Below are 25482 nucleotides of genomic sequence, written 5' to 3'. Positions count from 1 at the left end.
GCCATTTTACACTTATCTGGTGTCCTGTGAGAATTTAAGTATGCTCCCTCTAATTCTCTCTCTCTCTCCCTCCCGAAGGATCTGAGCCCCAGGACCATGCCTCAGGACTACCTGGTCTGATGACTCCTGGCTGTCCCCAGTCCACCTGGTTGTGCTGTTGCTACAGTTTCAACTGTTCTGCCCACAGCTATGGAACCCTAACCTGTTCACTGGACTTGCCATCTTGTCCAGACCTACTGTTTTTGACTATCATCTATGAACGTTTGATCATCTTGAAGAACAATCTGGCCTTAATGGCCATGTACTATCTCCACCCGACTGGCCACCCCTCAGAGCCTGGTATCCTCTCTAGGTTTCTTCCTTTCTAGGGAGTTTTTCCCTAGCCACCGTGCTTCTACACCTGCATTGCTTGCGGTTTGGGGTTTTAGGCTGGGTTTCTGTAAAGCACTTTGTGACATCTGCTAATTTTAAAAAGGGCTTTATAAATACATTTGATTGATTATAAATACATTTGATTGATTGTGTATATGGACAATTTCAGCTCATGAAACATGGGTCCACTTTACATGTTACACTTATATTTTTGTTCAGTGTAGTTGTACATTGATGAAGGATCTGAAGTTGCATACGTCATGAATAAGTACTGGTAGTGAGGTCCAGTGGCTTGTGATTGAGTTTTTTGCAGATGGTTTTATTTATTTAACTAGGCAATTCAGTTAAGAACAAATTCTTATTTACAATGACAGCCTAGGAAAAGTGAGTTAACTGCCTTGTTCAGGGGCAGAACAGCAATTTTTTACCTTGTCAGCTTGGGGTTGTTAGCTCGGGGAATCGATCTAGCAACCATTCAGCCCAACACTAACCACTAGGCTACCTGCCAGCTAACAGCTGAAGCTATTGTTTCCCTTATTTTGTTCCCTTGTTTTCCTTATAATGACAATAAATGCAAGTGCAGGAATGTTTTGTTCAATAAAATGCTTTTAAAAAGCTAAGTAGCAAACAATAACACTTGCCTAAACTCATATTCAAAGAAAGTATATCTTTAAAATGTGGAATTAAGCCATACCCACTGATGCACTGTAGATACGTGGAAACTCGGTTTTTGTTCGGCATTTTCCGTCTCGGCACACTTCATGACAGCATTTGCGACCATTTTGCTGACGTGCTTGTGTGTCTGAGTGGAGCTGAGGTTTAAAGAATAAATATATACACGAAAATAAACCTCATTCGGCAATGGACGGGTATGTGTTCACGTTTGCATGTTGCTCTTAATTAGATTCGCTAAAGGTTTTAATGTTGCATGGAAATAGCTATTCAATAACGTTAGCAAGCTAGCTAACTCACTGGGCCACGTTTGCCTTCGTTCTGGACATGGTGCCCGTCTGCCACCCATCTTGTTAGAATTACACTAGCTAGCTAATGCGAGTACAGTAGAATTTGACATCGTGTGTCGATTGGTTTAACTAGCTCCCCAGGAGGTGTGATGACTACGCTAAAATTGAGTAGCGTCAATATTTCTGCAAGTTCGTTTGGCTAACCATTCACAATGTCGTGTTGTTAGTCTCAGTATGTTCGCTACTACCTAGCTAGGCGTGCAGGCACCCCTGCGCTTTGTTATGGTAGAATGGCAGGTTTCCTTTGTCTCTTCCGATGAGTTAGGTGGGCACTGTAGCTAGCTATCGTGTACCGCAAGGTCTGATACTCGAATATACTAAAGTAAAATTTGCAATGCGCTTTTATATTCAACCTGTAAATACGATGAATACACATTTAGCTAAATATAACTGAAAGCCAAAACTCACGCACTCTGGAAGCTGGTTTTAGCCTGGATGGATAACGTTAGCAAACCGGTTGGATAGTAGGCGTAGCTAACTTGATTATTAATTGCACACACCCTAGCAATATATATTTTTGTTCCGTTAATTTTCATGTTTCTTATTCAGCATTGCCACTGATGTTGCAGTTGGCGTGAAGGTAAGTTTGCACTTTAGCACCTGACAGGACACTTTCATCAATTGGGAAATGATGTACCAAATATATTAATGTATGCATTCTTATTTTACAGAGAGGCTCAGATGAATTAAATCTCTACAGCACCAGCCCTAACTCTGTGACTGGTGAGCACTTTTTCTCTCCCACCCAGGCATATAGGAAAGTAAAGCTAGAGCCATTCACATTCTAACATATTACCCAGTCAATTGTCATTGACATGTTTTAAAGGCTCAGTGCAAACAAAAATGTGATTCCTTCCCCTGTGTTTTACAAATATATTTCCACATTGCGGTTGGAATAATACTGTGAAAATTATGATGCCCTTTTTGTGTAAGAGCTGTTTGAAAAGACCGCCTGAAATTTCAGCCTGTTGTGGCGTGATGGAGTGGCTCCCGAGTGGCGCAGCGGTCTAAGGCACTCCCTGGTTCAAATCCAGGCTGTATCACATCCAGCTGTAATTGGGAGTCCCATAGGCAGGCGCACAATTGACCCAGGGTCGTCCAGGGTAGGCCAACATTGTAAATAAAAATGTACCGCCTGAGGCAGTAAATTAGTTAAACTACTAAGAGAGTTCCAAACTGCTCTGCCAATAACAGCTAGTTTCCCCCTCCCCACTTGTTGCCCAGAAATGATTTGATGTTATGTTATGTTTAGTATTGTTGCTGCATTGTTGGGTTCAGGCCACTGTACTTGCAGTGGTGGGGGAAAAGTACCCAATTGTCATACTTTAGTAGAAATAAAGATACCTTAATAGAAAATGACTCGAGTAAAAGTGGAAGTCACCCAGTAATATACTACTTGAGTAAAAGTCTGTTTTTACATATACTTAAGTATCAAAAGAAAATGTAATTGGTAAAATATATTTAAGTATCAAAAGTATAAATCATTTCAAATTCCTTATTAAGCAAACCACACGGTACTATGTTTTTATTTAATTTACAGATAGCCAGGGGCACACTCCCAACACTCAGACATCATTTACAAGTGAAGCATTTGTGATTAGTGAGTCCGCCAGATCAGAGGCAGTAGGGATGACCAGCAATGTTCTCTTTTTAAGTGTGTGAATTGCACAATTTTCCTGTCCTGCTAAGCATTCAATATGTAACTAGTACTTTTGGGTATTGGGAAAATGTTTGGGGTAAGCAGTACATTTATTTTCTTTAGGAATGTAGTGAAGTAAAAGTTGTCCAAAATATAAATGGTAAATTACAGATATTCAAAGTATTTGTTCTTAACTGACTTGCAAGTTAAATAAAAATTAAAAATCAATTTAAGGGCTGAGGACAGCTGATGCGATATATTCATGCATGATGCTTGATTTCACAGCTAACGGCAATGACAGCAGTAAAAAACTGAGAGTAGAGGACAGGATGGAGAGTCCCCCATCCCGGGTGCTCCACATCCGGAAGCTGCCCAGTGAGGTGTCTGAGACGGAGGTCATCGCCCTGGGCCTACCGTTCGGCAAGGTCACCAATATCCTCATGCTGAAGGGCAAAAATCAGGTGAGTTTTGTGGCGGAAATTGTCTTGGGTATTTTATTTTATGCCGTTATTGTAGTGGCATGATTAAGGCCAGGAGTTTGTCCTTACCATAAAAAGCAGGGGTATGCAACTATGGAGCGGATGTTTGGGGTGCGGAATAATATTATAAGTTGTACACTGCAAATTGACCAGAACTATGCACAAAAATGAGATTTTTTTTTGTTTTTAAATATACAGAACAAAAATAAGAACGCAACATGTAAAAAGATCCCAGAAATGTTCCAACTTATTTTTCTCAAATTTGGTGCAAAAATTTGATTGCATCCCTGTTTAGTGAGCATTTCTCTTTTGCCAAGATAATTCATCCACCTGACGGGTGTAGCATATCAAGAAGCTGATTAAACAGCATAATCATTATACAGGTGCACCTTGTGCTGGGGACACTAAAAGGCCACTCTGAAATTTGCAGTTTTGTCACACAACACAATGCCACAGATGTCTGAAGTTTTGAAGGAGCATGCAATTGGCCTTCTAACTGCAGGAATGTCTACCAGAGTTGTAGCCATAGAATTGAATGTTTAGTTTCTCTACCATAAACTGCCTCCAACATCGTTTTAGAGAATTTGCCAGTACTTCCAACCGGTCTCACAACTGTGTAACCACACCAGTGTGCAACCACACCAGCCCAGGACCTCCACATCCTGCTTCTTCACCTGCAAGATCGTCTGAGACCAGACAGCTGATGACAATTCTGTCTGTAATAAAGCTCTTTTATGGGGAAAACCAATTCTGATTGGCTGGGCCTGGCTTCCATGTGGGTGGGCCTATGCCAACCCATGGCTGCGCCCCTGCCCAGTCATGTGAAATCTGTAGATTAGGGCCTAATGTATTTATTTAAATTAACTAATTTCCCTATGATCTGTAATTCAGTGAAATCGTTTACAATGTAGCATGTTTAGTTCATATTTTTTGTTCAGTATACAATCATTTCATACATTGAGACACGAGCACATATTTTTTTCAAAACTTTTATGGGAAAACTTGGTGAACAGATATCATAAATGGAACCCATTTTTTGCTGAATTCCTGGTGATTTTAGTCTTGAGTTTTTTTTAAACCAAAACAAACTTGGGGCTGGTTTTTGGTTTGTGGACCGCCTGTTGCCGATCCCAAATGAAAAGGGATTTTTTTGAATTGATTTTGGCCCTTTGCCTACTTCCGCAGAGTTAGAAACTTGTGTATATACCATTTGTATGTGTCTGCGTCCAGTATGAAGGGAGTTTCGAGGTAGTTTCTCGTACCAATAACTAACTAATGTTAGCGCGATGACTGGAAGTCAATAGCAACAGCTAGCATGACTTTTGCGCTACTGCTAATTAGCAATTGCGCTAACCCTAGTTAGCAACTTCCTTCAAACTGAAGCAGAGCGGGAACATGGTATGAGTTTCTGACTCATCTGATGAAGGGCTTCATTGACAATTTTGAAGTTTCCCTTAGCCTCACAATTTTTTTACCATTTTCTTTTCAAGACAACCAGGGCTACAAGTAGAACACAAAACATTTTGACAAACGGTTGCATTCATGACTTTTATTTACAAATAAGGTCCACCAAATCAAAAACTGATGGAAATGAATTCATATGAATGCTGTAAGTACAGAAATTGTTTGCTCACTGGAAAATGAATATCCAACTACTCAGTAACAACTGTGTGGAGTTTGACTGCAACTATGTGAGATTAGTACATTATAGACACTATGTCCTAAGATTTATGTAGAATAACCCCTTACCTTCTCTCAAACCCCGCTCTAGCTAAGCCCTCGTTAATCAGAGGCTAATAGTTGGTATCTACGGATACCAAAATGCGCCTGCGTTACGGTGGGACTCTTGTGTTAAACCTTGCCCGAGCATTCCCTGTTCAGGACAAATGGTCAGGAACTCCTGACCCTAAGGTTTTAATTATTATTTTTTTTAACCAAGCAATTTAATATTTTAATACTGGGCATAGAACAAATGTTTCCTCTTGTCTTTCTTAAAATTGTCCTTTGACCATGTGCAAGGCGTTCCTCGAGCTGGGTACAGAGGAGGCGGCCGTTACAATGGTGAACTACTATACGGCAGTGACGCCTCAGGTCCGCAACGTCCCAGTGTTCATCCAGTTCTCTAACCACAAGGAGCTCAAGACAGACAGTGCTCTCAACCAGGTGAAATTCTGTCCTTTCCCAGAAAATACACCTGTGCATGACTAGTATTGAGTCTCTAGTGTAGACACACAGAAATGTTGTACTAGGCAGCCTTGGCATTTGCGACTAAATCTATAAAAGTGCAGACTGCCATCTTAATTTCTTATTTTCTCTCTTCCTCGCTCTTCCTCTCTTTCATACATACCCGCCCAGCGTGCACAGGCTGTCCTCCAGGCAGTGTCGGCAGTTCAGGAGGGTGGCTCTCCCAACTCTGACACCAGTGCGCTGGATAGTGTTCTTGCGCAGGCCCCGAGCCCCGTACTCAGGATAATCATTGACAACATGTTCTACCCCGTCACTCTGGACGTCCTCCAGCAGATCTTCTCCAAGTTTGGAACAGTCATGAAGATCATCACGTTCACCAAGAACAATCAGTTCCAGGCCCTGCTTCAGTTCAGCGAACCAGTCAACGCCCAGCAAGCCAGACTGGTGAGCAGGCATTCAAACAAGTAGTATATTCAGTTCTCAGTCAATTTACCTGTTAAAATGAAGGTTGATAACAATTCCGTTTGTCTCCTGGGCTCTCTCTCCAGAATATCACAATGTTGAAAACAAAAATTATAAAAACAAAAAGCTATTTATATTTCATTCATCACTTTTTCCAGTCCCTGGACGGCCAGAACATCTACAACTCATGTTGCACACTGCGGATCGACTTCTCCAAACTGGTCAACCTCAATGTCAAGTACAACAACGACAAGAGCCGCGACTACACCCGGCCCGAGCTGCCCGCTGGCGATGGCCAGCCCTCCCTAGACCCTGCCATGGCTGCCGCCCTCAACAAGGACTCCTCCCTGCTTGGTAAGACCTGCCTCCACCTATCCAACCATCTTCTCTCTTCTCTTTCCCTCTGTTCTCTCTCCTCTTTTTTCAGACCTGTCCGGTCAGCTCTCTCCTCTGTATAAAAGTCAATACCACTAAGTGTTTTCTCTCAATGGGAGGCTGGGTATATGCAGTTGAAGTGGGAAGTTTACATGCACTTAGGTTGCAGTCATTAATTCATTTTTTCAACCACGCCTCAAATGTCTTGTTAACAAACTATAGTTTTGGCAAGTCAGTTAGGATGTCTACTTTGTGCATGACACTAGTCATTTTTCCAACAATTGTTTACATACAGATTATTTCACTTATAATTCGCTGTATCACAATTTCAGTGGGTCTGAAGTTTACATACACTAAGTTGATTGTGCCTTTAAACAGCTTGGAAAATTCCAGAAAATTATGTCATGTCAATTAGCCTATCAGAAGCTTCTAAAGCCATCATTTGAGTCAAATGGAGGTGTACCTGTGGATGTATTTCAAGGCCTACCTCCAAACTCAGTGCCTCTGTTTGACATCATGGGAAAATCAAAAGAAATCAGCCAAGACCTCAGGAAATTTTTTTTTAGACCTGCACAAGTCTGGTTCATCCTTGGGAGCAATTTCCAAACGCCTGAAGGCACCACTTTCATCTGTACAAACAATAGTACGCATAAACACCATGGGACCACGCAGCCGTCATACTGCTCAGGAAGGAGACTCATTCTGTCTCCTAGAGATTAATGTACTTTGGTGGGAAATGTGCAAATCAATCCCAGAACAACAGCAAAGGACCTTGTGAAGATGCTGGAGGAAACGGGTACAAAAGTATCTATATCCACAGTAAAACGAGTCCTATATCGACATAACCTGAAAGGCTGCTCCGCAAGGAAGATGCCATTGCTCAAAAACCGCCATAAAAAAGCCAGACTACGGGTTGCAACTGAACATGGGGACAAAGATTGTACTTTTTGGAGAAATGTCCTCTGGTCTGATGAAACAAAAACAGAGTTGTTTGGCCATAATGACCATTGTTATGTTTGGAGGAAAAGGGGGGAGGCTTGCAAGCCTAAGAACACCATCCCAACTGTGAAGCACAGGGGTGGCAGCATTATGTTGTGGGGTTGCTTTGCTGCAGGAGGGACTGATGCACTTCACAAAATAGATGGCATCATGAGGCAGAAAAATTATGTGGATATATTGAAGCAACATCTCAAGACATCAGTCAGGAAGTTAAAGCTTGGTCGCAAATGTGTCTTCCAAATGGACAATGACCCCAAGCATACTTCCAAAGTTGTGGCAAAATGGCTTAAGGACAACAAAGGCAAGGTATTGGAGTGGCCATCACAAAGCCCTGACCTCAATCCTATAGACAATTTGTGAAAAAGCGTGTGCGTGCAAGGAGACCTACAAACCTGACTCAGTAACACCAGCTCTGTCAGGAGGAATGGGCCAAAATTCACCCAACTTATTGTGGGGCGCTTGTGGAAGGCTACCCAAAACGTTTGACCTAAGTTAAACAATTTAAAGGCAATAGACTCAATTCGTTTTTGATAGCATGTAAACTTCTGGCCCACTGGGAATGTGATGAAAGAAATAAAAGCTGCAATAAATAATTCTCTCCTATTACTCTGACATTTCACATTCTTAAAATAAAGTGGTGATCCTAACTGACCTAAGACAGGGAATTTTTACTAAGATTAAATGTCAGGAATTGTGAAGAATTGAGTCTAATTGTATTTGGCTAAGGTGTATGTAAACGTCCAACTTCAACTGTACATATCTAATACTTTGTAGAGCTAGTAGGTGGATAATAGAAATCCCTACCAGTCCAGTAACACACCACGAAGTGACAAACAAAAGGAGGAACGAGAACAAAATGGGTCACTATATTATCGGCAGTCTGTTCTAAGCCATAAAAGGGCCTTGTCGATTTGCTTAAGCTTGTCTACATTATAACTACTCTCATCCTGCCCTACCCAACGTCTATATTTTAGCCTTTTCCTGTACTGTCCTGTACTGTCCTGTAGGTACCCCCTCAGGAATGGTAGCTCCCTACTCTAGCGGTGGAGGGTTTCAGTCTTCTCTCTCCTACTCACAGGGCGGAGGTAACTATGCTTTACGTTATCTTTTCTTTCTTTCACTCTCAAGTCTTACCTGGTGTCTTGTCTCTGCGCGAAAGAGACAGAAATAGCTGGTGATATAGCAACCACTCCTGTCAGACCAAGGAAGAAGACAAAATGTCTACTAGCATGTTTGACTTGTTTGAAATACACTGAACAAAAATATAACCGCAACAATTTTTATGATTTTACTGAGTTACAGTTTATATATTTGTAAATTGAGAAATTCATTAGGTCCTAATCTATGGATTTGATATGTTTGGGAATACAGCTATGTATCTGTTGGTCACAGATACCTTTTTAAAAACAAAAAAAGAGAACCGGTCAGTGTCTGGTGTGACCACCATATGCCTCATGCAACGCGACACATCTCCTTTGAGTTGATCAGGTTGTTGATTGTGGAATGTTGTCCCACTCCTTTTCAATGGCTGTGCGAAGTTGCTGGATATTGGCAGGATCTGGAACACGCTGTCGTACATGTCGATCCAGAGCAACCCACACATGCTCAATGGGGGACATGTCTGGTGATGCAGGCCAGAACTGGGACATTTTCAGCTTGCAGGAATTGTGTAAAGATCCTTGTGACATGGGGCTGTGCATTATCATGCTGAAACATGAGGTGATGGTGGAGGATGAATGGCACGACGATGGGTCTCAGGATCTCGTCACGGTATCTCCCTTGCATTTAAATTGCCATCGATAAAATGCAATTGTGTTGGTTGTCCGTAGCTTATGCCTGCCCAAACCATAACCCCACCGCCACCATGGGGCACTCTGTTCACAATGCTGACATCGGCAAACAAGCATTTCGCTACACCCACTATAACCGCTGCTAAATATGTGTATGTGATTTGAAACCACTCGCCCACACAACGCCATACACGGTACGCTGTCTGCCAGGTACAGTTGAAACCAGGATTCGTCTGTGAAGACCACGCGTCTCCTGCGTGCCAGTGGCTATCGAAGGTGAGCATTTGCCCGCTGACGTTTGTTATGATGCCGAACTGCAGTCAGGTCAGGACTCTTGAGGACGACGAATACGCAGATGAGCTTCCCTGAGATGGTTTCTGACAGTTTGTGCAGATATTCTTAGATTGTGCAAACCCACAGTAACATCAGCTGTCCGGGTGGCTAGTCTCAGACGATTCTGCAGGTGAAGAAGCCAGATGTCTCGGTCCTAGGCTGGCATGGTTACACGTGCTCTGCGGTTATGAAACCGGCTTGACTTACTGCCAAATTCTCTTAAACTACGTTGGCGGCGGCTTATGGTTGAGAAATTAATATAAAATGATCTGGCAACAGCTCTGGTGGACGTGTCTGCATGACAATTGCACTCTCCCTCAATTTGCATCATCTGTGGCATTGTATTGTGTGACAAAACTGCACATTTTATTTTGTTTAAAAAAATATTTTTATTGTCCCCCGCACAATTTGCACCTGTATAATGATCATGCTCTTTAATCAGCTTCTTGATATGCCACACCTGTCAGGTGGATGTATTATTTTGGCAAAGGAGAAAAGCTCACTAACAGGGATGTAAACAAACTTGTGCATAATTTGAGAACATTTTTTTATGTGTATGGACATTTTCTGGGTTCTTTTATTTCAGCTCATGAAACATGGGACCAACACTTTTACATGTTGGGTTTTCATATTTTTGTTCAGTGTATATGATAGTTGCTTGAGAATAACCAAGGACGTCGTTATGAACGGACTTAGAACATGTGGAATAATGAAAGGTTAGCTTTAGAGTTGACTAACCTTTCGTGTGTCTTGAATATCTTTTGACGGGGGTTGTGTGTGCGTGAGCACGTGTCTCCGTGTGAGTGCACGTGCTCCTGTGAGCGTGTCCGGCCCATTATGTAAATGTTTGGGCATGTAATGCACACTAGCGCATCGATTCCCAAACTAGGGGTTGCAACCCCACGTGGGGTTGCCTGGTTTGAAAATGGAGTCGTGAGAGAAACTCGACAAAAACAAAGTGCTCGGTTCATAGGACCTCGGTACGTCAGTAACCTCTGGTACTAGCCGCTAGATGCGGTTGTAATAAACAGTGGTGCCTGTTTTCCTACTACCAATATGTCTTTCTTTTTAGAACAGTTTAATACTATGACCCCATCACTGAAAGAGAAGAGACTCAGGAACACGCCTGTCTTCTGTTGTGCTTTACAATGCCCACAAGCCGCGCAGAACTCATTAAAACAAAGTGGGCAAGACCAGGCACTAAATCAGACTGGGGGGGGGGGGGGGGGGGGGGGGGGTAGGTATTCCCTATTGCCTGATGATCTTCTAAACTTCCCAGTACCTTTCTGGTGCATTTCAGTCATTTCAAACCACACTTCCTTCAGATTAGAAAAAAAGCCCCAATTTAAAAAAAGATAACATTGGCTGTTGATTGCTTTAGTTTTTTCTTTAATTATTATTATTGATTTATTTACATGGCGGGGTTGTGAACAATGTTTATCAAAATTAGACCAACCCCTGCTGTAGCAGATGGTTGTGTGGTGTGCTTTGCCTGTGCTTGCTCTCTTGTGTCCCCATTTACCATGTTAACGTGCCTGGCTCTCTGGCCATTCCTCCAGGAGCCATCAGTCCTCTGAGTGCTGCGGCCGCAGCGGCGGCTGCTGCGGGGAGGGTGGCGCTCTCCGGACACTCTGGCTGCAGCGGCGTGCTCCTGGTCAGCAACCTCAACGAAGAGGTCAGTAACATCCCCCAGACCTCCCCCTTTTCTCTCGCTCTCCTCATACAGGAGGATCTCATGCTTCGCTGGCGTTACACACTTGTTCATTGTTTCTGACATGGACTTAGAGCAGACATTTATTATGGTTGGTATGACTGGTGTTATTTCATGAGTGGAAAGGCTCAGAAGTTTGGCGGGAAATATCCCCATCTGTACAATTTGGCTATTTAGTTCACCCTCACATTTAGTTGCACAAGTACTCAATACCTGCATGGCATTATCTATTACACCCCTTGATCAGTACACAGATCTGAAAATATATTTTATAAGATGGCTATGACTTAAATGACTACTATATTCAGTGTTGCTCAGTATTCCTTGACTGTTATTCTATTAAGCTCTGCTGCACACACATCTAGTTTAGCCCTTAGAAATGGAGACCCAGTTTTCCTTGCATAACATTTTAAGTGATTAAGACTGTCAAGAGACCCCTAATAACCTATTTCTGGAAAAAAGTATAATTGACCTGATTTTGCCATGCAAAACACATTTTGCAACGATTAAAAAATATATATATATTTTTCCCTGCATAAAGACTGAATAAAGACTGGGTTAGCTGACAACAAATAAACCTCACAAACGATGCGCACGATTCAATGGGCAGAAGTCTGTGTTGTGATTCTGGAGGAACGGATAGTTAGCAACAGTGACAATAAGTGGCTCGTCTTGGATAGCATATATTGTTTAGACGTCACGTCTATGCAATAATTCGCTAGCTAACCAACAACTTTATCAATGTGTTTTGAGACAAGTGCTCATTGTGCAAATGTATTTGTTTTCAATAGACATGGGCGACAAATATAGTTTACATGTTGTCAACAATCGAACAGGCTAATAACTACACCGTGCGTGAGCGTTGCAAAATACATTTTGAAATCTGTTTAATTATTGCACTAACACTGCTCGCGCACGCCAACGAGCGTCTGCGTTGCCAAGGGCTAAAATAGAAGTCAGTTCTATTTCTGAAGCAGATCGCGCTGCAAGTTCTGCCTCTCCCATCTCCTCATTGGTTTAGAGAAGCAGGTACCCACGTGCCATATCCTCATTGGTTATACCCACGTGGGTGATTGAAAGACGCATTACCGCCACTGACCTCATTCATCTAATTTATTAAATTTGCCAATTGCAATATAAAGTCAAGAGAAGGAAAAGGCCTGGAAGGAAGAGGGATGACTAGAAACAATCCGGTTGACTGTTTTGTGTGTGGATTAATTGGCGGAGTAGAGGACCTTGTGCATTTCAGGTAAAATAACAACTCAATGTTTATATCCCAGGACAAATGAGCTAGCAACAGCAAGCTAGCTAAATAGGACAAATTAGCTAGCTAAATAGGACAAATTAGCTAGCACGTGCAAGCTAATTAGCTAAATTGCCATAAATGTTTAATGCTTCTTGACCTGTCCCCAAATTAATATAATTGGTTCAGAGTTTGTTTTGATATTTTAACCTGCATGTCGTGATCGCGTTTGGTGTAGGGGGACAAAATACATTTATGCACGATGGCGCACGCGTGCAGCCGGTTTGGGTTCCGTGTAAACCAACCCAGTCTGTTTTGCCCCATAGTTGCGCACACTGTTTTGTTGCTAAGCAACATCTATATAGACAGGTTAGCTTACAACGTCATGAAAATGATGCGTGCGAATCGGTGTCCAGAAGCCGCACGGTATGATTCTGAACGGTCAGATAGCTAGAAACAATGACAAACAGCCATGTGGGGAATCGTAGGTGTCTCGTTTCAGCTCCTTGTATCCTGTTAATGATCTTGTTTTTGACTGATTTCATGTCAATGCTAATATGGCTAAAATTTGCTAGCTAGCTAATCAACAAATGTAATGATGTATTTATGCTTTCAATAAACATTTGGCGGCAACAGTTAACATGTCAACAGTCGATAAGCCAACCCTGTCTGTTTTGCCCCATAGTTTCGCTGCTAAACAACCAACCCGTCTATAGGACATCAGGCTTTAATTGAAGGGTTAGTCTGAGGGTGTAAGTACCAAGATGAGTGGATTGTGTTTCTCTGTCAAGCGTCATTCACCATGAGGAAAGACCGAAGGGTGGGAATGAACGAGGTTGCACATCCAGTCAAGAGATGTAATGCGAGGGATGATGATAATGAGGATGATGATGCATTCTCACATCGGTGCTCATTTATGTGAATTTTATGTTAGCCTCAGTGCTTGCATATGTTTTTTGTCTCCATAGCCTAAGTCAACTGAACTGCAGTTACTTCTCAGGCTCTGTCTTAGTGAATGGAAGGGCTCCGTTCACTCTCTCTCTCTCTCTCTCTCTCTCTCTCTCTCTCTATCTGCTATGCATTCTGTGCAAATTTTAACCACTGTCTCCTAAACTCTTTCTCTCTTTCTCTCCCTCCCTCCCTTTCTCCCTCTTTCATGTCAAGTGATAGTCCTTCCTAACTGTCGTTCTTTTCTTTCAAGCCCCCCCCCCCCCCCCTTCACTCCTCTCTCCCAATGCCTTTCTCTAAGCTATGTCAAGTTGGTATGAACTGTGGGGGCTGTACCAACCACTCCCACCCCAAATTTTCTCAGCCACTGTCTCTCTATCTATGCTATATCTATAAATTCTCGACAGAAGTAATATTCTCTGATCATTTCTCTCTCCAAACACTGGGTTTGTGGACTTGAACATGATAAGTTCTGTTTATGCCATAACTTTGTAAGGTGGTTTTCATGTCTTTACCTGCATGCCCCAAACGCTCCTCCTTTGGAAATTGATAGAGGGTAGCGCCCCTGCCACCCGCTTTAACCAATATTCCTGCATTTCATATGCTATCAAGCCTACTTACGTTACTAAAACCTTAACTTGAGACTCTTCTGCATGCCCAATCCATGCCCCCCCTCATCACTATTGGCCACAAACTAGGCTTGGGTGTAAATGTACTCTGCTCCCCCTTTGGTCTCAGGTGTTGACATTTGGCACTATTATTTCCTTGTATGTTTGGGATTAAAGCCCCCCACAGCAAAACCAAATCCAGCCATTTTCTGACCAAACTCCTGCATTTCCAATGTACTGACCTGTTTTTATTTTTGTCCCCCACCCCAACTCTTTGTTTTTGATTTACTCCGCATTGCTGCCCCCTCCCACCCCCCTTCCCCTCGTTCATTCCCACCCTTCCGTGTTTCCCCCTTTGTGTCCTGTCCGCACCCTCCTCCTTTCCTCCCCCCTCCTTCCACACGTTCATGCTTTGTGCCTGAACAAAAATGTTCCTCCTCGGACCAACTTCCCCAATTAACTGCCTTGAACCCATGCTCCATGACCACCTCACCATTCTACGGGAAACCACCCTCCGTTATGGATGATCTGTCCATCTCCGCTCTACCTCCGACTCTTCTCTCTACCTGTCTTACGCTGCTTGCTCTTCTCTCCTTCTAAAGATGGTTACGCCCCAAAGTCTGTTTACCCTCTTCGGTATGTTATCGTTAGCACTCTACCTTTTCCGTTTTTAGTTGTTTGTTCTTTTTACTCCATGTTTTTTTGTTTTCTCTATCTCATTTGATTTATGGTTAGTATTTCCATAGTTGAGTAACTGTTTCATGTTTTTCTTTCACGTTTTGTTTAATCTCACATATTGATTCAGTTGAGTACAGATTTTGGCCTTCAAGGCCTCTAGTCTCATCTCTCTCCATCTCACTCCATGAAATAATTACGCTAATGCATGGTTGATTATTTGGCATGTTTTTATTTTTCATTTCACCAAGCTTGTTTTTTGGAGGGATTTTATCAGCATATTCTCTCTATTCTCTCTCTCTCTCTCTCTCTCTGTTATAAGGCTATTGTTCGAAGACTCTCTTTTGATTGGTTTAAATCATATGGATGATTGCTCCATCCTGTTTCACGTCTCATATTTAAACTCCCTAAAGCACTAACTTTGTCCTTCATGGTTCACTCCTCCCTCTCCTCTGCCTGCCTTTTGCTCTCTCCTCCTCTCTCTTCCTCCCGCCGTCTGCCTATCATTATAATGAAGGGGTGTACGGTGATGCTCAGCGCGTGAAGATCCTCTACAATAAGAAGGACAGTGCTCTCATCCAGATGTCGGACGGGAACCAGGCCCAGCTCGGTGAGTGGGTTCCCATTTGCCTTTCACATGCGTAGGCAACGGTTGGCAGGCTTCAGAGCGTCAGGCATCATGCATCTTGAAAACACGTCATTTAAAAAAAAAAAAAACTGATTTCATATTATGCCTCATAATACCTTACCTTGCTTGAAAGTAGCATAAAGCCAAAATCCGACCATATCGTGGAGGCAATTATTGACTTCCATATGCCATTGCAACCAGTAGCCTCTCTCTTATGTTCTATTGGTTTTCAAATCACCTTTCTTTCATTGTCCGGTAGTCATATTAGTAACCCGTGCTAGTTGTTGCATCTTTACTTGTCCTTTATTTTAATAAATATTTTGAATAGATATTTTTATCTGTCAGATTAAACCCCTCCCATGTGCTGTTGACAAGTGTTTTCCTGCTAACTGCGTTATGGAATGAACATTTGCGCGGCGTAACCGATTGCTTTTTGCGCATTGCCTGCGCTTATAATGTGAAGACATTAAGCTAAATGTTCTGATCTCTTGCATCAGCCTCAAAGCTTTTTAAAGTTGTTTTGTATGTATCCTAGGCCTGCCTACTGGTTGTTTGAATTTGGATCTATCGTCCCACGACTGTCCCAGAGTCTGTTTGGAATAGGCATTATTTCTCGCACAGAATGACTCGTCTTTGCTCATCTTGTTGTCTGAGGAAGAATAACTGTCCACATTTACTTTATCAGGTGCGCATCGAAATGTCGTAAGGACGCACACCGTTGCATCCCGTGCATCTTCGAGTTGCATGTTCTGTTAAAATGAATTTCCACAATTTAAATGTAATTCATTTCTGTCATTCTGAGCAGCACCCTTAATCGGGTTAAGTACCCAATGCATATTGATCCGATACATTTCTCAAATTTCCAGTGAATTCAAATCCTGCTGGTCAAATGTCCGGGGCCACATTTTCCTGACGGAAACCCTGTTCCTAACTAATCAGTTAATGAATCAATCAAGTACGAGGGAGGAGCGAAAGCCTGCAAACACTCGGCCCTCCGTGGAATGAGCTCGACATGTGTCCTCCTAGGTGGATCCTAAAGCAACTCTTAACATTTCTAATATATGGTAGATATAAAGGATATAGACATTTGTATACTGTTAAAATGTTTTTTTATTTTCTTTTTTCGACAGTGTGCAGGCATCTATCCTTTCTATTAGGCTGTTTTTTAAACCTACGCACTTGTGATTGACATTATTTTGAAATAAGGACTATAAAAGAGCAGACGGCGTGTCATTGTTTCTAATTAATGGCAGAGAAACATCTCCACATTAACCACATGAGAAACATGTCACTGTACCATGTTTCCTATGTGCTTTTCCTCAGCAATGAGCCACCTGAACGGCCAGAAGATGTACGGGAAGATAATCCGTGTGACGCTCTCCAAGCACCAGACTGTGCAGCTGCCCAGGGAAGGGCTGGATGACCAGGGCCTAACCAAGGACTTCACCAACTCCCCCCTGCACCGCTTCAAAAAGCCAGGCTCCAAGAACTTTCAGAACATCTTCCCTCCGTCCGCCACGCTCCACCTCTCCAACGTCCCGTGAGTTTGTCTTGTGGTTTGGCTTGATTCTTGTTTGATTCTGTCTAACATTTCATGTTTGTTGTGTGCTAGCTAGTGCATTAGCATGGTCTATGGAGTTCCTCAAGGCTCTGTTCTCGTACCACTACTGTTTTCATTATATGCTGCCTCTGTTACACTACATGACCAAAAGTATATGGACACCTGCTCTTCAAACATCTCATTTGAAAATCTTGGACATTAATATGGAGTTGGTCCCCCCTTTGCTGCTATAACAGCCTCCACTCTTCTGGGAAGGCATTCCACTAGATGTTGAAACATTGCTGCGGGGACTTCATTACATTCAGCCACGAGCATTTGAGGTTGGGCACTGATTTTGGGCAATTAGACCTGGCTCGCAGTCGGAGTTCCAATTCATCCCAAAGGTGTTCGATGTGGTTGAGGTCAGGGCTCTGTGCAATCCAGTTAAGTTATTCCACATCTATCTCGACACAACATTTCTGTATGGACCACTTTGTGCACGGGGGAATTATCATACTGAAACAGGAAAGGGCCTTCCCCAAACCTTTGCCACAAAGTTGGAAGCACAGAATTGTCTAGAATGTTATTGTAAGCTGTAGCGTTAAGATTTCCCTTCACTAGAACAAAGGGGCCTAGCCCGAACCATGATAAACAGCCTCAGACCATTATTTCTCTCCCACCAAACTTTGCAGTTGGCACTATGCATTGGGACAGGTAGCGTTCTGCTGGCATCCGCCAAACCCAGATTCGTCCGTCGGACTGCCAGGTGGTGAAGCGTAATTCATCACTCCAGAGAAAGTGTTTCCAATGCTCCAGAGTCCAATGGCAGCAAGCTTTACACCACTCCAGCCAACGCTTGGCATTGCACATGGTGATCTTAGGCTTGTGTGCAGCTGTCTGCCAAGGAAACCCTTTTCATGAAGCTCCCGAGAAAAAGTTATTGTGCTGGCGTTGCTTCCAGAGGCAGTTTGGAACTCGGTAAAGTGTTGCAACCGAGGACACACAATTTTAACGCGCTTCGCGCTTTAGCTCTCGGCGGTCCCGTTCTGAGAGCTTGTATGGCCTACCACTTTACAGCTGAGCCTTTGTTGCTCCTAGACATTTCCACTTCACAATAACAGCACTTACAGTTGACCAGGGCAGCTCTAACAGGGTAGAAATTTGACTAACTGACTTACTCGAAAGGTGGAATCCTATGATGGTGCCACGTTGAAAGTCACTGAGCTCTTCATTAAGGCCTTTCTGCTGCCAATGTTTGTCTATTGAGATTGCATGGCTGTGTGCTCAATTTTTATGCACCTGTCCACAACGGGTGTGGGTGAAATGGCAGAATCCACTAATTTGAGGGGGTGTCCACATACTTTTGTGTATATATATATATATATATATATATATATATATATATATATAGAGTATGTTATTTGGTTGCGAGAGTGATAGAACATTAGCATTCTTTATTTTTGCACGAGACTATATTATTTTGTAGTTTTGCTACTGTATTTAAAGGGATACTTTGAGGTTTTGGCAATGAAGACCTTTACTTCCAGAGTCCGATGAACTTGTGGGTACCATTTTGTATTTCTCTGCGTACAGTTTGAAAGATGTTGCTAACTAAAGTTAGCGCATACTGGATACAGAGACCTAAAAATGGTATCCACGAGTTCACCTGACTGGGGAAGTAGATAAAGGGCCTCATTGCCAAAATCCCGAAGTATCCCTTTAAGGGTTGGCTGTAGTGCTGGTTAGGTCTTGCAATACAAGTAAATTGAAGTAGTTTGAAGTAGTTTAAAGTGTATCATTGCATTGACATGGCTGAATGTGCTTGCGTTGAGTTTCGCACACTGTTGATTTCGGATTCGACAGGGAGGACGTGACTGAGGAGGATCTGAGACAGCTGTTCTCTAACGCAGGTGGCACTGTGAAGGCATTCAAGTTTTTCCAGTAAGACACTATCTTTTAACTGCCTGTAACTTCTTATCAAATTTAGTCCCAAGGCTGGACCTTGGAACACCATTTGGAATATGCCATCATAATTTTACCACCTGTGTGTGTGTGTGTGACTTGATCGTGGTTATCTGATCACGTTCTTCTCCCCCAATATAGAGGCCACAAAATGGCGCTACTCCAGATGTCTACAGTCGAGGAGGCCATCCAGGCCTTGATGGACCTCCACAACTACGACATGGGCAGCAACCACCACCTGAAGGTCTCCTTCTCCAAGTCAACCATCTAAATGAACCACGCCATCACAACCCACCCCAACCCCTTCTCTGACAAATCTCAATGTGTGGTGCTCACCTGTTCAGTCCCCTCGGGGAGACCACAATGATACTCACCTCCTAGGGAAAACATTTGAACCAGTCATTCCTTTTTAGACAATATTGATTATCAAAAGCCCCCCACTCTAGATGTGACTGTAGTTTCTACGATGTCATTGTCGTAAAGCATCACCTGTCTAGGTCCCCTTATCCCTCTCCGCCTTAGTTTGTGTGGTTGGCAAGCTCCCTCCCTATGTTCTTCACGAGAATGAATTGGATTCCCTCTTTTTCTTAGAATGAATCAGCGAAAATGTGCCTTACTCAGCAAAATATTCTCATCGTTTTGCCTCCTTAAGTTTCTAAAAGTGATAGAGGTCTAGGCACATTCTGTTTGGTTGTGGTTTCTGTTTTGTTTTCCCCTCCCCTTATACGTTACTTGATGTTCACCCATTTGAAATGTAGATTTAATAGTTTTGCTTTTGCGCTTTGTTGATGATTAACCTGATTTAGCGGACTTAGATAAGGAAGCCCATCTCTATTCAGTTGGTTGGGTTGTTTAATCCCAAACAAGTCAAGGCAAGGCCATTTTGTCCGGGTTGAGAATGATTACTGTAAAGGCTGTTGACGCCATTGTACACTTCACCTGCTAAGGATGACTGCTTAGATGTTCCCTTACTGACTGTAAATGCTGTCTAAATGTTTTTCAAACCTTACTTGCGTATGTCAATGTTCCCCTTTTTTGGCCATTTTTTTTTTCTTTCTTTGATTGAAAATGGCAGTGAATCTTTTTGAGCATGTGCTAATGGGTCATGGTAGTAGTGAAGACATGTTGCTGTTGCATGCGTCCAACATCCAGATGGGCAATGTGTTCACTGGTCAAAGTGAAGTATGATTGTACATGAGGACGGACTACCTGTTGGGACCAAAGTAAATGTGCCTATAGTCCTACTTTACAATTTAATTTAAAAGAAACGTATTTTACAAAAACAAATGTGGATTATGTGTTTGAGAGGGGGAACAATACAAATCAAAGTTGAACCCTCGCAGAATGTTTCTCCTTGATTTCAATAATCTTCTGTGGTGTTTTTTGGTCAAGAATTACCCTTAAACTACACAGCTTCAGTTGAAGCAGCAACAACAACAAAGATTGGAATGTGTGGGGAAAAGTTATCAATATTTTCTACATGGATTGAGTTTTTACATCTCAATTGTAATTATCAATATAGTTTGGAAAAGGCACGATTAAAAGCTCATTTTCTACCGAGTGAGTCCATGTTTGATGGTTCCTGCTGTGTGTACCTACTCTGATTTACATCTGTAGCATGCTCAATAAACTTTCCTGTAGCTCTATTCACCCTCTTCTGTCTCTATGCTCTTGCTTTCTTTCTCCTCTACACCTCACTCTTACTGTTCTGATTTTCTCTGCCCAGGGTGGGAAATCAAAATTAGTTTGTGGCACAAAACTGCAAACCAGAAGATGACAACATTTAAAACATATCTACTCAATTTGAATTTCCCACCCTGCTTTCCACTCTTGCTTTACTGAGGTCTCTCTGACTCGACTGTCACTGTATGTTCTCTAACCTCTACATTTTCAGCATGATCTCCTGTCTTTTGCTCGCTCTTTTATCTAAATCTCTGAAATTAATATTATATTCGCCTATTTTAATTGAACTGTACAGTCCTGGCACGAGTGTCATACTGGACCATACTCAACCGTAAGGGATGGAAATCCATTCTCTAACATTGTAATCTAAAGATGTGCAAGAAAATGACCTAGACCTGTGGTCTTCAACCATTTCTTGCCCAGGGACCCCCTTCATGCGTTAGTAAAATGTCTCGTCTTATCAGGTCAATGATAATGGGAAGGAGAAGTAATCAACATTTTAAAATGAATAGATGTGGTATATAGTTTATCATTATTTTCACCTCCATATAATTGTAAGTGGAAGTGTAAACTATTAGCTAGAAAGGTAACTCCAAACCATAGAGATAAAGGGACTCGTTATAGACATTATAGTGTCTGACAGGCAGCGCCATTGAGGCAATTTTGAAGTAGTCCATTTTCTTCACGATTGGTTGATCCCTCCTGGTGATCACGTTCGAAGTCCCACCCAGTTGACTACATTAAAATGATGGAAGACCTCAGTGGCACTGCTCAGCTAGTACATTCATTCTCTATGGTCAACACATTTTCTCTAACAGGAGCTGCCTTGCTCATTAATCCATAAGAGTATTCTAAGTAACATTAAAATAAAATCAATTTAACTAGAGATATGTTTTTGTTGTTGCATGGGCTGTGTCTTAATCCACCGCATCTGCCTATGTCGGCCTTCCATATCTGCGGTGGAAGGTGGCCGAGCTACAGCGGAGTTTGTCAGACCAGGAGACATCCCGAAAATCAGTCTTCTCACCTAAACCTCTAGCGTCCGAACGGTTTGGCTAAACTAATATGAGCACTCTATTGAAAGATGAGACTCTTGCGAATACAACGGTGTTCTCCGTTTTTCACTACGACTCCCACAAGCCTCGGGACTTGTCTGAAGATAACACATACAAATGAATGGAAGAATGGTGGTAGTTTTGTGCTGTGACAAATATGTATCCAAAAAAACATATTTTCTGAGCTTTCTTATATCTCCTTCAAAATCTTATTCCTTATGATTTTTTGACTGTCTTTTTTACCATTTATGAATGTGTTAGTCAATTTTTTTCTATGGGCTATAGTAGTAAAGCCTATAACCCTATTTGGATGGGATTCATTTTAATCTGAGAAGTAGGGTAACATGTGCACGAGCCCAAAACACCACATCCTTCATTTTTGTCACTTGCTAATCTGCCATGTCAGTAATATTCACATGGGAGAGTAACAATTCCAGCCAGAATAGCTTACTGTTTTTCAGCAAATTTAGGTCCTCTGATAGTACTTACTGCGTGTAAATTCAGTGGCCTTGTGGTTAAAGTGTCAGCCCTGAGATTGGACGGTTGGGAGTACGATCCCTGGCCGAGTCATACCAAAGACAAAAAATGGGACCCAATGCGTCTCTGCTTGGCACTCTCCATTAAGGAGATACTGTAGATTGGGGGTAAGGAGTTAGATTGGGGTTACGGCCCTTCGATAGATTAGCATCCTGTCCAGGGGTGTACTTGTACATCAAGGTGCCTCATGCTACAGAAACAAGTTATACTGTTGTACCATTGAGAGCATTGTGACTGGCTGCATCACTGCTTGGTATGGCAACTGCTTGGCATCCGATCGCAAGGCGCTACAGAAGTTAGTGTGTATGGTCCAGTACATCATTTGGGTTGAGCTCCCTGCCATCCAGGACCTCTATACCAGGTGGTGTCAGAGGAAGGCCTTCACATTTTTTCAAGACTAGCCAGCCAAGTCATAGACTGTTCTCTGCTACTGCGTGGTACCAATTCACCAAGTCTGGAACCAACAAGACACTGAATAGCTTCTACCCTCAAGCCATAAGACTGCTAAATATTTAACCAAATTGCTACCTGGATTATTTGCACTGACCTCCTCTTTGCACTAACTCTTTTGCACTAACTCATAAAATATGCCGCTGCTACTGTTATCTTGTTGCCTAGTCACTTTACCCCCTACCCATATGTACATATCTACTCAATTACCTCGTAACCCTGCACATCGAATCGGTACTGGTACCCCGTGTGTATAGCCAAGTTATCGTTGCTCATTATGTATTTATTCCTCAAGTTGTCTTTCTATCATTTTTCTATTAGCATTGTTGGGAAGGGCCGTAAGTAAGCACGCATGTGACAAATACATATGATTTGAGATAGGCTCGAGCCGTTTTGGCTCGCACAAGTCAAGGCTCGTGCAAGGCTACTTACAGCATTTAACAGGCACTGCTCACGGTTTGGGTAAGAACATGGGAACAAATTGATCACTCAAAAATTTGTTGCAAAAAAAACTGTGATATGAATGCAGCCGACAGATGAATGATCTGTGCTGTCATATATCAGCTTTACAGTGCCTATTTCTCTTTTAAAAGATGAAGCTGATGACATTGTGGCAATGAATTGATAAATTACCAAATACATCAGTTAATTAAATGTCTGCATACAGTTCATGGTTCTTATTGAAATAATTTGGACTTTCTCCAAATATTCACATCTAGAACAGCCTCCAGGCTTCCGTCGTCACGGTCAATTTTGAATGAGACATTTTTTGGGGGGACGGGTCAGTTTGGTAAAACTGATCCCGTCCGAATTGTCCTCTGGAAAAACAGATAATGGGGTAATAATTAAATAACCAACGTTCTATAGTAATACAAGTCCCACATACTCCAGTGAGTGTAATTTGCTCAATATTAGGAGTTGAGAATTAAAGTTGATATCATTACAAAGAAGATATTCTCATATTTTCTACTGTAGGTATGTAATTCAAGATGTGTTTATTTTGTTGTTGCTAGCAATATTCATATACACTTGGACCCCCTGCAATACCTCAGACCCCCGGTTGAATACCCTTGATGTAGACACACTCCCAATGGACCTCCAGAATTGTAATCTGGCGGTCCAAGAAACAATTCTAGAAACATCCAATGGACCCCCAAAAAGATAATCTCGACCAATGACTAGGGGCTCTTTTCAATCTGTAGAACTGAAGCATACAAATTCTGCGATAGAAATGTAAATGTTATTTCCGATTGAGCCGATATAAGAAGCGTTTGCCGTGAATACAAACCCCTCTTTAACGATGCGGATTGAATAGAGACTTAAGTATCAACTGTTAAGCAACCCCCAAGAGGTTTATCCAAGTCCAAGAAGTGTGTCCTAAATCTAGCTATTGGCTACTGTAAGTGATAGCAGGTGGACGTTTATGAGTCTTGTCCTGGAGGCAGAAATGATCGATTTCCCCTCAGATAGACCAGCTGTAAAGTCAAAATGGTCTACATTTGCTTTTTGGTCATAATTTAATGTTAGGGTTAGGCAATACGGTTAGCAGTGTGGTTAAGGTTAAGTTAGAAATCCGATTTTATGACTCTGTAAAACGTTAACTTGCTAAGTGGTATTGCAATAATTTGGAACCGTGATTTTTCAAGATTATGCAAATTGCTAATATTTCTTCATCGGTTTTAAACATGGTTTAAAAATCGAATACACGTTTGTGGAAACAGCGCCACTGTTTGCTCGAGTGCCTTTGTTATTGTTTTTGTTTTGTTGATTACACATGCTCTGTTCTTGGGTCTCCAGTGCTGCGTGAGTGAAAAGTTGAAATGGAAGTTATGGACTCCCTCGCTTGCTTCTTTTATGGGAAAAAGTCCACAATGAAACTGACATTAAATGTGGAGAGTTATACCTTTGCATCTGTTGGCCAGCAAGTAGACTCATAATTTTGATGCCATTGTAGGCTACTGTAGCCTACCATTTGATGAAATGACGATATCACTGGAGTCATTGTGAATCGATTTGTGCCACTTGTGTAGCATACCTGGAGCAGGCAAACGGATAAAACAAATTGCCTTTAACTTCAGTTTGTTGTTGTTGTGGCCTTGTGTTATTATGCTATTATTAAGGGCCATGTTTAATTAATTAAATTGGAAGTTAAATTGTGATCATTGTCACAGCTCTATCGCAAATGTATCATTCTCCACATTTAATGTCAGTTTCATTGTGGATTTATCCCTGAAATTAGATGTTGGTTAATCGGGTGCTATAGGCTACCTGCATCTAGCTCAGCATCTAACTCAGCAAACCATGGCAAAATTGAATTGGAATTACAATCCCAGATTAGCTTCAGCATATTGAAATAACAAGTCAATCTCGCAAATAGGCCATAATAACAGCACACTTGCCAGAAAATAGCCAAACTTTAGTTTTTTGAAGTTCATTCAAGTGTTTCTTGCACATACATGTCGAGATCCTCTGTCCAGTTTTCATCACTCAAATTCATCTGTCGGATTTATCTATAGTTATGCACAAACATGATTTTATTTACAATTATAAACTGGGTGGTTTGAGCCCTGATTGTTTGAAAGCTGTGGTAAATTAGACCATGTACCACAGGTATGATAAAAACATACGTTTTACTGTTCTAATTACGTTGGTAACCAGTTTATATATATTTATACAACAGGTGGGTCTAATCCTGAATGCTGATTGGTTAAAACTGAATTCCAGACGGCGTCTATTCCATAAATTGCCACCGGCTAAATCTATGACATTAAAATGACTATTTTC

The 25482-nt window shown here is 42.0% G+C and overlaps 1 protein-coding gene across 2 annotated transcripts; it reads left to right on the top strand.

The window, feature by feature from the left end:
- The first annotated feature begins 1126 nt into the window (after nucleotides 1-1126).
- On the top strand, nucleotides 1127-20533 carry LOC139386561 (polypyrimidine tract-binding protein 2-like). 2 transcript variants are annotated; one of them, XM_071132211.1, is made up of 14 exons: nucleotides 1127-1241; nucleotides 1944-1974; nucleotides 2066-2117; nucleotides 3319-3494; nucleotides 5532-5675; nucleotides 5868-6143; nucleotides 6320-6515; nucleotides 8543-8620; nucleotides 11218-11333; nucleotides 14771-14804; nucleotides 15361-15453; nucleotides 16795-17011; nucleotides 18875-18952; nucleotides 19115-20533. In XM_071132211.1, exons 1-14 carry the CDS (start codon nucleotides 1234-1236, stop codon nucleotides 19242-19244), a joined length of 1629 nt encoding a protein of 542 aa, XP_070988312.1. In that variant the 5' UTR covers nucleotides 1127-1233; the 3' UTR covers nucleotides 19245-20533. The 2 variants fall into 2 exon arrangements, with proteins under 2 accessions (XP_070988312.1, XP_070988313.1); XM_071132212.1 differs by lacking the exon at nucleotides 8543-8620 and having other exon boundaries at nucleotides 1138-1241.
- Nucleotides 20534-25482: the final 4949 nt, after the last annotated feature.

This window comes from Oncorhynchus clarkii, chromosome 28 (genome assembly GCF_045791955.1).
Source record: "Oncorhynchus clarkii lewisi isolate Uvic-CL-2024 chromosome 28, UVic_Ocla_1.0, whole genome shotgun sequence".
NCBI lineage: Eukaryota > Metazoa > Chordata > Actinopteri > Salmoniformes > Salmonidae > Oncorhynchus > Oncorhynchus clarkii.
This window is presented reverse-complemented; position numbering and strand designations above follow the sequence as displayed.